The 14,658-nt window shown below is 41.7% G+C and overlaps 1 protein-coding gene across 5 annotated transcripts in view; it reads right to left on the reverse strand.

The window, feature by feature from the left end:
- GALNTL6 (polypeptide N-acetylgalactosaminyltransferase like 6) overlaps positions 1-14,658 on the reverse strand; it is a 472,288-nt gene that overhangs the window by 43,307 nt on the left and 414,323 nt on the right. For all 5 annotated transcript variants that reach the window (XM_087936415.1, XM_087936414.1, XM_026699693.2 and 2 more), the window contains exon 8: positions 6,399-6,516. In XM_087936415.1, coding sequence (XP_087792541.1) covers positions 6,399-6,516 — 118 coding nt within the window. The remainder of the gene's footprint in view (positions 1-6,398; positions 6,517-14,658) is intronic.

The following is a 14,658-nucleotide window of genomic DNA, read 5'->3' on the forward strand; positions in this document are numbered from 1 at the left end:
GCTCTTTTTAAATCACGTTGTCTTTATTTAACAATTGAACTAAATTAAGTAATGCAACCCTTACTATGACTAATATCATCATCTCTGCTTGTGTGGTTTTTATAATTTTTAAAATAGCTTTTAATGGTGCCTGTTTTTATATAAGGGTGATGGTTCATTCTCCGAGCTTCTGGATTGGTTTTTGAATGTTTCATTACCAGGCTAGGGGTAATCTCTTCAGCAGAGCTTAAAGGAAGTCAGTGTTAGTATTCTTCTGTTTATAAGGGCTTCAGGTGTGGGTGTGTCAAGTGAGGGTCTTGTAATGGATCTTGTGATGGGCCAGGTGTGAGTCATCAATGTGATAGGCTTTGAGATGGGAAAGTTACAATAGGTCAGGCCACTGGCAGGTGAAACGCTGGTGGCGGGGGCTAGGTGGATTGGTTGAGGGTCAGTTTATGGTTAGCTGTGCAGTTGATTTGGATTTTGAGGTGATTTGTAGGCTGGTTGTAGGTCAATGTGCCTGTTCATGGAATTGCTTGTCAGTGCTAAGCAATGGGAGTCTGTTGTCTGTTTCCTCTTTACATGTGAACTAGATACCAGGGAATATGTTATTGAGTGGGTGGTGTGTTTTGTCATCAACTGTGGGTTTGTGGCTTATTGCTATTCATATGGGTTGGAGAATTCTGGCTGTCATTTCTGACACCCATTTGGGAAGTTAGGGTTAGTTTTTGCATGGTGGTTGGCTGGGTGGTGTGTGTTAGTGATTGGGGACAAACCCCCAAACAGAATGTGCAGCAGCAGTCAAGCCAGGCAGCCAAATGAGAGAGGAAGGGCCCTAGAGTTTACACACACTGATGACAAACACTGTTTTTGTAGTTTAAATAGTTGTTTAATCCAATTAGAGTTTTAACATTGTCAATCAGTCCATATGTCATTCACAAATATATCCATTCAGTAACTTAGTCCATTCACTAGTCAGTTCTATATCCTTATCTGCTTGTAAAGATATCTTCTCCTCTGATACCTTTCCTTTTGAAGACAACGCTGAGTATTCACAGGATATCAGCACATCAATGAAATAGTCCTTTCGTTCAGGTATTCAAACAGTTGTAGCAAACAGTAGCAAACAAACAGTAGCAAGCAGAAAAACAAGCAGAGAGAGAGTTACATTTCTCTTACTGCCTTTTATTGCCGTTTGTAACCGCACCCTTAATTAGTTAATTACAAGCAGTTTGGTGCTTAAAGCTACAAGTTACAAACACCCAAACCTTGGTTTTATATATTTATTCACCCAAACTTAGTTGGTATATCAATGTTATACCCAACAGTGTGTTGTGGTTGGGTGCTGTATGTCAGAATACAAAGTTTTTTTGGATAGCCATTACAGAACTGTTTCTCTTCTGCTTTTCTTAGTATTGTGGTGGTGTAATGTGTCCTGAACCTTCTGAAGAGGGTCTGGGCACAGGTTGTTTTGTGTGTGGTGGGGCAAAGCTGAGGATCTGATTCATATGCATGGGTTTGCAGTAGAAGCGGGTTTCTAGTTCTCCATTATCTAGTTTCCTTATGTCAATGTTCAGGAATGGGAATCTGTTGTCTGTTTCTTCTTCACATGTGAAATTGATCCCAACAAATATGTTATTGAGTAGGTGGTGAGCTTTTTCAATGATGAAGGTGTCATCGACATAGAATGTTCAGAATTTTGGTTGGATGGTGGATAGAGCTATGTATTTGAGTCATTACATGACTGCTTCTGCTATTAGGCCTGATATGGGTGATCCCATTGGGAAACCTTGTGCTTGCTTAGATTTTCCCATTGAAATATGTGTTGAGGCATAAATCCAGGAGTTTCATGATGGTTTCTGTGAACATGGAGTATTTTGTGGTGGCATCATCTTTGTGGGTATCATGTTTAGTGAGTAGATGGTATACGGTTTGCTTAGCCAAGTTAATATCAGTCAAGGTGAAGAGAGCAGTGACATCGAGGGAGACCATGATTTCTTCCTTGTTAATTTTGATGTGCTTGATAAATCAGAGAAATTATTCTGGGGAGTTTATTGAGTGGGTTGATTCGTTGATCAGGTGTCTGAGTTTCCTCTACAGGTTTTTGTTAGTTTGTACAACAGTGTTCCAAGGAGAGACACAATTGGACATAAGGGGATCCTGTTCTTGTGTACTTTGGGGAGTACGTAGAACCTGGCTGTGGAGGAATCTCGCGGTTACTTGTGCTTCGTCTCTAGTGGTATTAGCTGTTTTTTTCCCCATTTTTCTTAGAATGATTTTTAAAATATATTGCATTTTAATATAGTTAGTGGTTTTTCTTCTTAATTCATTGTTGTATGTTGCCCAGAGTTATTTTTTTGTGAGATGAGTAGCTATATAAATATGATGCATAATACATAAATATAAATTTCATTTCAGTCTTATTCAGGCTATTATCTGAACAGTAAAGAACAAAAACAGCATAGTAGCAGCACTGATTAACATAACTATATGTCCATCCATGCGTCTGTCTGTCTGTCTGTCTTTCCATCCATCCACCTGTCTGTCTGTCTGTCCATCTGTCCATCCATCCATCCATCCATCCATCCATCCATCCATCCATCCATCCATCCATCCATCTATCCACACACACGAATGATATGGTACTGGTCAGCAGATGAAAATATCTGGCCGGCCCTATTCAGGGGAGATTGGGAAGGTGACTTGTCTTTACAATATATCTGAAGACAGATGAGCCAAACTAGCTCAAAGTCATTTATTGAGCTCCTAGCCTGGATAGATATTTTAGTATGGGTTTTTTGGTTCAATGAATTTAGCATAATATTTCATTGGTTCTCATTGATATGACATTTGGGATTTTAGCGAGGGTGAACAATGGGGCTGAGAAGCATTAAAGGCAAATAAAGACTGAGCAACATGATTTAGGAGGTCTCCAAGCTTTAATGCTGGAAGTGACCCGCTGTAGTACTAACTGTAGATTCAAGAAAGAAATACTGAATTTCTTATTCCCTGGCACCATGGGCCTTTGAACTAAATTGCAACTTAAATTACTACCTTACCGTGTTTCTCACAAAATAAGGCCGGGCCTTATTTTTTTTTTTTGAGCTCCGAAAAAACAGCTAGGACACCTTTTCGGGGTTGAATTAATTTCTCCCCTCTGTGCACCAGCGCTGTTTCCAAAAACAGCATCTGAGTCACTCCACTTTTCCCCCATCCCCGTAACAACAGGAAAAAAAAAGATTTTGAGGTACCTGGGAGCACCGCGTGCTGCGTTTTGGTTTAATCCTGAGTGGCTGCGTGGGCGTGAGAAGAGCCAAGCAAGTGTCTCTGCTACTGCTACCCTTGGTGCTCCAGCCTCAGGCTCTGCAAGTTTGCAAAAGTCCCGGTGTGCAGCCTGTTCCTGCATTCCAAGCGCCCAGGCCGAGCTGCAGCCGTCCCTCTCTTGCCAGCGCTGTCTCCAATAACAACAGCAGCAGCGGGGGGAACTGTGGAAGTTACGGAGGCGGCTCCCCCACCCAAGAAGTGGCTGAAATGCTTCCACGGTTCCCGCCACTGCTGCTGCTGTTGTTGGAGATAGCACTGGCGAGAGAGGGACAGCTGCAGCTCGGCCTGGGAGCTTGGAATGCAGGAATGGGCTGCACACCGGGACTTTTGCAAACTTACAGAGCCTGAGGCTGGAGCACCAAGGGTAGCAGCAGCAGAGATGCTCACTCAGCTCTTCTCACGCCCACCCAGATGCTTGGGATTAAACCAAAACACAGTGCGCAGCACTCCCAGGTATCTCAAAATGTTTTTTTTTTCCTGTTGTTATGGGGAACGGGGAAAAGCGGGAGCGGCTCAGACGCTGTTGTTGGAGACGGTGCTGGCAAAAGAGGCGCCAGCACTGGTGGGAACCATGGAAGCTACGGAGGCCTGAGAAGTGGCTGAAACACTGCCGGACATCCACAATGACAATGCCCACCTGCTGACCCAGGTGGGAGAGAGCCCTCCGTCCTCCACCATGATTGGCTGTTAGGAGCGGCTGATGGTGAGGAGTAGCTGCCCCCGGGTCACTCCTAATGGCAAGTTCCCCCTGCCTCCCCCCCAATTTCACATGTTTTAAACTAGGCCTAAATTTGGGGGGAGGGGCTTAATTTCATTTCATGCCTAGAAAACATGCTGGGTCTTCCTATTGTGGGGGCGCGTATTGTTGGAGAAACACGGTAGAAGAAAACTTTGTTCACTACTTATTTCCTGACTCTCAATACTCTATACAAAAAAAATCCTTATCTCACTTCCATACTTTTACCTTTTGCCTTCTAGTTTCAAAGGAAACAATGCCTTCTATGTGCTGTTTCTTCCTATTTCCAACTGAGGTCTGAGTGAGGCAGAGAATAGCTTCTATATGAATAGTATAAAATGCTATTGAAAGTCATTTAAAATTATATCCATGGGGAAGGGCATGTACCCTTAGGGTCAACTCACAGTAATGAAATGAATGAGCAAATATAGATAAAATGAGCCCTGGCGTAACTTATTCTTCTCCAAAGGATACAGTATATATATATATATCAAGGAACAAAACAGGCAGATACATTTTAGTATCCAAGCTTCCAGTATGGTTACCATGGTATTTGTGTAGTGAGGAATAGGCTGTCATGCAATTATGTTTCTTCCAATGACAAATAAAAGGAATATAGGAAGTAGAATAATACAGTCTTTAGGTCTTCTGCCAGAATTGTGAGATGCAAGATGAATGTGCATTTAGCTATGAAATACCTTAATAATAGAGAATGTAACCTGATGTAGTCTAAATCAACTGTCATATGGACATTTATGTCTTTAGATTTGTTTTGTTTAGAAAAGACTCAATTGAAAATTGCATCACATGCACTCAATTCACCCAGCTCATTTTTATTTTGCTGAAATCACCCTCACTACATGGTTTGGAGTTCAAGACATCCATGCCATCATTTGTGAGTCCTTTCTGTGTCATCTTCTCTCGTATATTACTAATACAGATGAACTTGTTTCATGCTCCAGTGATGTTTGGAGAAGCAAAGAGTAGAACAATTGTTAACATTTGACACTCTAAATTTGCATTAAAACACAAGATAGGCATTAAACTGAATTAATTTAATTAATTAATTAAATTGAACTGGGAACATCTTGGAGTAATATACAAACTTTTGTTCTGTGGTCCAAATCTGTCATATGGAAAAATAGGAAATTCAAATGGGAATCATTTCATCTACATTTTAAAAAAAGATATACTTTATGGAGTTATATATTGTCAAATTGTAGATTATCAAATAAGCATCTGATTTTGCATGTGACAGTGGCTCATAGGGGCTAAAATCTACAAAATGCAGTATCATTATGGAAATCCCACCCCTTTTATTTGTACATTTGGTGGCACATACCAGAAGGGGAGGGGTCAATTGCAATGCTGCAGCCACAATATTGCTGAGTATGACATCCTTCAACATACACATACAGAATGCTACTTTTGCACTGATTATTTTTAATATTTGGTGTGTGCAATCTTGTTTACAGTTTCCAGAGCTTATTGCCTTCTACTGTTTCCTGAGACAGTACAAGATTTCCTGGATCTGACTATAATAATAAGAAACTTTGTGATGTATCACTCCTTGAGGAATATTTAAAGCACTGCTGTTTATGACTGTTATGAGATGTAGCAGATTACTTTGCTCAGAAGAAAGTGAGATAAGGGAAATGTTCAGATATGCATAAGGAACATCTGAATCTGTTGAATCATATAAAAAACCTATTTAGTTTTTTTATCCAATAATTCACTAGATCATTATAGGGAGAACACAAAGCCAAAAAAAAAAAATGTTGAGAAGGAAAAGGGATAAATAGGTTCCTCCTAATATTCCATTTAAATCCATATCTTCCAGTGATCTTTTTTTTTTAAAGGAGTAGACAGAATGTGTAGCAAAATTTGCTGTGCTGCATTTTTAATGTGCTCTTTAGCATATATACCATCATCATAGACAGTGGTGGGGTTAAAAAAATTACTTCCGGTTGTGTGGGCGTGGCTTGGTGGGTGTGGTGTGGCTTGGTGGGCATGACTTGGTGGGCGTGGCAGGGGAAGGATATTGTAAAATCTCCATCCCCCCCACTCCTGGAGAAAGGTTACTGCAAAATCCCATTCCCTCCCCACCCCACTAACCCGCTTTCCAGCTCCGTTCTCCTGTGCGGGGCAACAAAAGAAGGCCCAGCTGAGCAGCTGGGACTTGGGAGGCAGAGAATAAATGGAGGCGGGGCTAGTCAGATGTGGGATTTGCCGGTTCTCCAAACTAATCAAAATGTCTACTACCGGTTCTCCAGAACTGGTCAGAACCTGCTAAATACCACCTCTGATCATAGAAAAGCATGTACCATAAGTACATAGAGTGTACCATAAGTGTGCTTACCTTGAATGATATTTCATACTGTTCTCCTCCCCAGATTTCTAATCCAGGGTCATAGCCACCAAGATCCCAAAACCACTTTCTGTTAACAGCAAAGAGGCCTCCAGCCATAACAGGAGATCTATGGAAGAAACAAGACACTTCAAGTGATGGATATTATCATGATATGATAATCCTTGTTAATCTGTCACAGATGCTGATACTTGCTATTTTTACAATATCACATATGTATATGGAGGTTTTTATCCTCCATATGGGTTGGATTTCATCTTGCATAATTCCCAGTCAGCAACTAGCTAGGAATTCTGAGAATTACAACTTCAACATATCTGGAAGGTATCAGACTAGGAGAACCATATTGCAGATTATATGTACAGTATTGTTAGAATCTTTCCCATTAAGTAATTCACTATTTTAATATCAACATGTTTGCTACTAAGTGATAAGGTATTTAGATAGTTGTTCAGTTGCCACCACGAAATCTCACAACAGATGAGATTATGGTTTAGGTTGAGCGAGGATGCCATACATACTCATGATTATAAGATCATATTATCTATAACAGAGTTACACAGTTTAGCTTTTGTAAGCATTACAATGTTACAATCAGATATGAGTAGTTCAAATGCTAGCAGAGGTGGTATTCAGCAGGTTCTGACCAGTTCTGGAGAACCGGTAGCAGAAATTTTGAGTAAAATACCACCTCTGAGTGGAGATTTTACAGTATCCTTCCCCTGCCATGTCCACCAAGCCCACAGAACCGGTAGTAAAAGAATTTGAATTCCATCAGTGAATGCTAGGCAAGGGTGGGATTCTACCAATTCACACCTATTCGCTAGAACCGGTTGTTAACATTCTAAGCAGTTCGGAGAACTGGTTGTTAGAAGAAATTGCTGGCCTAATCCTGTAAGGAAGGCAGGAAGGAAACATACTGGTGTTGCTTACAGAAACTGCCTCTCCGTTGACCCTTATTACATTCTAGACTTCCTGTCTCTGGAACTTCTCTGAAATTTTTTCCCCCTCCTTTGCTGGTACTTTGCTTGTGTGGGGGGACCATTCAAAGTTACAATGGCACTGAAAAAAATGACTTATGACAATTTTTCGCATTTACGACTGTTGCAGCATCCCCACAGTCATGAGGCCAGGCAAGGAGATGCATGCCTTGATGTGAGTGATGTTGAGTTGGCCACGCCCAGCCAATAACATGACCACCAAGCCATCCCACCAACTAAGCCACGCCTACAGAACCGGTTGTTAAAAATTTGAATCCCACCCCTGATGCTAGGTATAGTTTTCAAGAAGATTCACTGAGGATATTGCAAAGTTGTTTCATTTTTCTGTCCTGCATGGATCCCTTGCAATAAAGAAAAAGCTACAACAAGCTCTAGCAAAGCATCAGGGTGGAAAAATAAGGGGATAAATGAAAGACAGCAATGTCTGGCCTGTCTTAATTCCAATAATTTCTAAAAAAGGATGATTGCACTAGATTGTAAATGAGAACTAGTTTCATATAGTGATTTGGGTGATGGAGAGAATTGGGAAGACTCAACCTACTTCACAGATTTGTTCTGATAAAAATTGTAGGAAGGAATGTTGTATATGCCACTTTGAACTCATAGAAGAAAACCCAGGATATGAAATTAAAGTGCAACTACTTCATGGTGGTAATCTTAACATGGAATTATGCTTTCCCTAATGTGGACAGCATTACGCATACAGTATGTACCAAGTGGATTCAAATGTTTTACTACCGGTCCTGTGGGAGTGGCTTAGTGGGCATGGCAGGAGAAGGATAGTGTAAAATCTCCAGTCAGAGATGGTATTTGCCAGTTCTCCGAACTACTCAAAATTTCTGCTACTGGTTCTCCAGAACTGATCAGAACCTGCTGAATACCACCTCTAGTATGTATATTAGTACATCTTTTCTCACTTAATCTCAATTTGCACATGCCAAAACAAGAAAATTTTTGATAGAATATTTTAGTGAATGCATTTAACTCCAAAAGCTGGAATATCGCTATCTTGCAATTTTCAGCTCACTGAAATAAATGCTAAATCTAAATGCTATATTTAAAACATGCATAGTTTTTACATCTCATCCCTGGCAATATTCATATTTATTTAACACATAGACAAATGTTTTATAATAAAATGAGCCTTTATTTTAAGATTTTTTATTTTGAAAAATTTCAGAATGTTATTGGAGTAAAGACGAGTTATAATTTTAACTTTACAATATGATATGGCCCATTCACTATCTATTAGGCAACGTATCTCACGAGTTTGTGTTTGCAAAGAAAAATTTACAAAGACACTTCTATTTATGCTACCTTTGAATTTCTGAAGGAAAGGTGGGACTTAAAACTTATTACCTAACTATCAACTAGACATAAATATTGCTACTATAAAAACTAATTTGCTAAAAATTACCCTATTGGTCTATGATTCACTGACTACATACCCTGTTTCACCAACAATACGGCCTCCCCCAATAGGAAGTCCCAGCATGTTTTATAGGCATGAAATGAAATTAAGTCCCTCCCCCCAAATTAAGGCCTATATTAAAACATGTGAAATGGGGGGGAATGGTGGGGGGGGGCTTGCTGTTAGGAAGTACTTTTGTTGCACACCCGGATATGGTGCTGCTTGCGTTGACCCCGATACGAAGTGCCCCACCAACACCAAGGTCAACATCCAAGCTGTTGCTGTCTGCCCGCCTGAAGATGCAGGGGGGGGGGGAATTAAGTCACCCCCGAAAAGACGACCTAGCCATTTTTTCGGGGCTCAAAAAGAAATAAGACCCAGCCTTATTATACAAGAAACATGGTAATTCAGAACTAAGATTCATTTAAAATATTCTTTTGCAAGAAATTAAAATCAATATATAAAAATATATAAACTATGGGAAGTTTCATTTGATCAAAACAATATTTGCATGCCAACAAATATACAGATTTGATACAGTTATATTGAATATGGAATAATTGATATTGGTTTTCAATGACTGTCCTCCCTTTTCATTTATATTACATATGCAATGACAGATTCAGGTTTGGGGATTTATTAAAATGTAGAAAATTGGATTAAACAGATATAGTTGAAGATATAACATATTAACCTCAACTAGATTTGGAGTTTGAGGTAGTTGAATCAAAAAATAAAGAATATGATTTATCACATTTTTCCTATTTCAGAATTATCACTTTATTTATTTTTACATATATACTTTTGCTCCCAGCATAGTATAACATTTGCACATTTCAAAAAGTTTTGATAACCCCCCCCCGAAAAGATAGCAACTTTATTTTAAACTGAGCTACCACAAGTAGCTTCTTTGCCTGCATTTCACTTTAAACTAGGCTTGTCCAACCCGCAGCCCACAGGCCGCATGCAGCCCAGGTCGCCTCGTAATGCGGCCCAGTGCCCACCCCAACCTTCGTGCCAGAGCCAGCAAGGAGGAGGAGAGGCAGGCACGAGGCGGGGCGAGGCGAATGCCAGGCCAAGCAGCAAGAGAAAAGGCAGGCGCCGTCAGAGCGCCACCTCCTGCTGTTGCCGCTGCCGGCACCACCGCCGCTTCTGCCCCCGCCGCCCCTGCCGCTGCCACTGCTGCCCCCACCACCACTTCTGCCCCCGCCGCCGCTTCTGCCCGCCTCCACCGCCGTTTCTTCCCCCGCTGCCGCTTTTGCCCCCACCGCCGTTGCTGCTTCTGCCCCCGCCGCTTCTTCCCCCGCCGCCGCTTCTGCCCCCACCACCGCTGCTGCTTCTGCCCCTGCCGCCGCTTCTGCCCCTGCCACTTCTTCCCCCGCCACCGCTGCTGCTTCTGCCCCGCCGCCGCTGCCCCTGCAGTGGGGGAAGAAGCGGCAGCGGGGGCGGGGGAAGAAGCAGCGGGGGTGGCGGCAGGGGCAGAAGTGGTGGCGGGGGCAGAAGCAGCAGTGGTGGTGGGGGAAGAAGCAGCGGCAGGGGCAGAAGCGGCGGCAGGGGCAGCGGGGGCAGAAGCAGCAGCGGTGGCAGGGGAAGAAGCGGCGGTGGCAGAAGCGGCAGTGGGGCAGAAGCAGCAGCGGTGGCAGGGGAAGAAGCGGCAGTGGGGAAGAAGCGGCGGGGGAAGAAGCGGCAGCGGGGAAGAAGCGGCGGGGGCAGAAGCGGCAGCAGGGGCAGAAGCAGCAGCGGTGGCGGTGGCAGAAGTGGCGGCGAGGGCAGAGCGGCAGCGGCAGTGGGGGAAGAAGCGGCGGGGGCAGAAGCAGCAGCAGTGGCGGGGAAGGCTTCTGCCCCCGCCGCTGCTGCTGCTGCTTCTGCCTTCCAGTCCTGCCTCATCCAGCTGGGCCATTTACAGGAGGAGACGTAGGCGTGAGGCGGGCGAGCTTTCTCCCCCCCCCCTCCCCCCCCTGCAAAATTTGGCCGGAAAATAAACTGTGATAAAAAAAACTGTGATAAAAAAAACGTGATAAAAAATAAATAATTTTTAATAAATAATAAAAAATAAAAACATCTCACTAACTTCATTTCCAAATAAATTTAATATGTTAACTATGTTTTCTATGGTTTTTTTGGGATGATCATGTATCGTTACTGTTATTTTATTTTATGTGCGGCCCAAACCAAATTTTCATCTTCTAATGTGGCCCAGGGAAGGTGAAAGGTTGGACACTCCTGCTTTAAACACTATCTTTGCATAGTTTCAATATGATATTAGGGCTGATCTTCATCTCACCACTTAGGAACTATATCTACAAGAAATCAGTTGCTGGTGAATATATCTTGGAAAAAATAATGAAATGAATAGTTTGAAAGAGCTCCCCTCCCATGCACACAAAAGTTGTTGACACCCAGCTTATATGTTAAACAAATAAAAACCTGGCCAAATATTGGCTGGCAACAAACCATGGTGTAAAGGGTATTTCTTTCTGATAAAAGATGTTTATTTCATTGCAAGCAATGGCACATAATACATAAGCTCAATGGTATTTCAATTTTCACAATATTAAGAGGCAGGGCTCCATGGCCCCATTCATGATTTCTTGGTACAGAAAACTGCAACAGGCATATCTATAAATGTTTAACATAGCATTTGACATGTAGATAGATGTATGCGTATATTAGGATAGTAGTGGTTAGACTTTCTTTTGTTCATTCCAAACCAGTTTATAGCTGGACTGTAAATACATCTCATTGATGCAAAATTTAAACTCAGCAAAGAATGTCTTATTTGATTTATTATTTATTTATTTGATTTGTCAATCACTTACAAGATAATAGGTATAAGTAAAAACATGAGTAAGAATACAGGAAATAGGTACGAATAAATGGGGACAATAGGACAGGGATGGTATGCATGATTGTGCACTTACGCACGCCCGTTATAGACCTCTTAGGAATGGTGAGGTCAATAGTGGATAGTTTAAGGTTAAAGGAGTGGGGTTAGAAGATGTAACAACAGAGTCAGGTAGTGCATTCCAGGCATTCACCACTGTGTTGCTGAAGTCGTACTTTCTGCAATCAAGTTTGGAGAGGTTAACATTGAGTTTGTATCTGTTGTGTGCTCTTGTATTGTTGCAATTGAAGCTGAAGTAGTCATTGACTGGTAGGACATTGTAGAAGATAATTTTGTGTACTATGCTTAAGTCCAACCATAGGCGGCGTAGTTCAAGGTTGTCCAAGCCTAAAATTTCAAGCCTGGTGATAGAGGGTATTCTGTTGTGAGCAGAGGAGTGTAGTACTCTTCTTGTGAAATACTTCTGGACCCACTCAATTGTATTAATGTCCAATATACAGAGCGGATTCCAGACAGATGAGCTGTAATCGAGTATTGGTCTAGCAAAGGTTTTGTATGCCCTAGTTAGCAATTCTATATTTCCAGAGAAGTTTTGTAAGATTAGATTTACAAGTCTTAATGCCTTTTTGGCAATGCTGTTAGAGTGAGCTCTGGTGCTTAGGTCGTTAGATATGAGTACTCCGAGGTCCTTGACAGAGTGAGGGTCGTCAACAAGGTCATATCCTCTTAGCTTATATTTGATGTATTGATTTTTTTTTTTTAACCAATGTGTAGGACAGAGCATTTGTTGGTCGAGATTTGGAGTTGCTGATTGTTTGACCACATTAAACTTTCTGTTTAATGTTAAACATTAAATTTTCTGTTAAATGTTAAACATTCTGCCATGTTAAACTTCCAACTAAAGTTGACATTCAAGGCTTACTAAACATTCTCTGGGGTGTCAAATAACACTTTAAAAGGAATTTGTTGTTAAATTAATTGCATGTTGAGATCAGAGACACATCTTGGACATTGTGTTGGGCTCGAAGTGAGCAGTCATCTCTGGAGCCCCATACCTTGACAGGAGCTGGGGAAAGTGAAGCCTGTCTCCTCCCAACACTGGGAAAAGCGACGTTATGGCAGGTGCTGGGGAACACAACACCTGTCTTATAGCACCGCCTGCCTCCTCTTTCATCCAGGCTTTTTCATCCAGGCTGTGGGGAGTGTCATCACGGCCTGCCAGCATTTGAGTTCCGAGATGCACTGCTGCTATGGAGTGCCAGAGCTGCTTGTCAGCTGTTGGGCGGTGGTTACAGCACTGTTTGGCGGCATTTGCAAGTGAGCGGCATCGGCATGTGAAGGCATCGGACCTATTGGCTCCTCTACAAGATTGCGTGGGGTGTTTGGTTACTGTTTAGAAGAAGCTCCTGGGGTGATGGAGGGTTGAAGGTGATCAGATGGGTTGGGTTAGGCAAAAGTAGATGTGGGGTGGAGGTGGGGGGGAAGAGATGGGCGGATATAGGTTAGCTGGGTGGGGTTAACAGGCAGCTATAATAAGCGCAGAGAGGCAGTTGCTCTCAGCACTAGCTTTACTCAGATTTTATCCAGAGTTGCCTTTTGGGACTGAGTTAGATGTTTGCTGAAAAAATAAACTACACCATACAATCGTGAGTACCATGGTTTGTCAGTAACAATCATCCAGTGTCCAGTGAGGCTGACACATTGTCTGAAATACCAGCATGATAATTTGTTAAAACAAGATACTCCAAATTTATTGCAAGTTACAATCTTTATAATATTCTTTAACTGAGTACAAAAAATAAACTATTGTATATATTTGAGCTAAGTGTTAGAGGAAACATATCATGAGTTCTGTCTGACACTTTCCAGAATGGAATGGCAAACTTTTCAGAGCTAGGGAAATAGCACTGCATGTTTCCTCAAAACAGAAGGAAAATGAAATTCAGCACAATTCAAAGTTGCTACAGGATCTTCAAAAATTGAGATCAGTAGCCATACTACATTCCTGAGGGTGAAAGTTAGTCATCCAAAATAATGACAGATCTTATTAGACTTGGAAAACTGCTGAGCCAATGTACTGAGTTAGATAGATTATATTGGCTGGGTTTTTTTAGTTTTATAGTTTATGTGAAAGGCTTAAGCAATAGACAATAGCCAGGGACACAATGGCTCAGCAATGAAAGAAGCTAGGTTTATCAGCTAGAAAGCTGACAGTCCAGGTTCCAGATCCAAGTGCCATGTGACAGGATAAGCTTCCATTACTTACCCCAATTCCTGCCCACCTAGCAATTCAAAAGGATGCAAATGCAAGTAGATAAATAGGTACCACTTCAGTGGGAAAGTAATAGCATTCCACGTGCTGGTTACATGATCACAATGCTGGTTCTCTCGGCTAAGAAACACAGATGAGGACTGCCCCTGGACTCAACTGTACAGGATAAACCTTTACCTTTAGATAATAGACAAAGAACACCTCTTGTTTGGAAGGACAATGAATTTTATGCTGCTAGACATTTTATTAGTTATTTCTAATGTAGCATTTGTGTTCTGATCAAGGCTTCCTGAGACAGTAACAATCATATGTCTATGCAAAGCAAATTATATTAGGACTGGTGAAATTTAGTTTCAAATTCTCACTCAGCCACCAAGGTTGCCTGGTGATCTTGGGTCAATCAATATCTCTAAATCTCTAAATACCTTGCAGAATTGTCCCTGTGAAGAAAAAAACACCAGGGGAAATGGGATAATTATATAAGTCATATCCAAAAGCTCAGATGGATGATGAAATAAATAAATTGCCAACTGTACAAACTCACTGTGTTGTTGTAGGCTTTCAGAAGCCCAGTCTTATTTGTCTTCTGTACTAAAATCCAATTAGAACACGGGGAAGGTCAGATCTTTATTTCTACAGCTTTTGAGCAACTGAAAAAGCAGGCAAGAATGATACCACAGCATTAGAAGTGTAATGCTCTGTGGATTTGAGCTTTAAAAAGG

This window comes from Pseudonaja textilis, chromosome 6 (genome assembly GCF_049901715.1).
Source record: "Pseudonaja textilis isolate UNSWEBS1 chromosome 6, rPseTex1.2, whole genome shotgun sequence".
NCBI classification, from domain to species: Eukaryota; Metazoa; Chordata; class Lepidosauria; order Squamata; family Elapidae; genus Pseudonaja; species Pseudonaja textilis.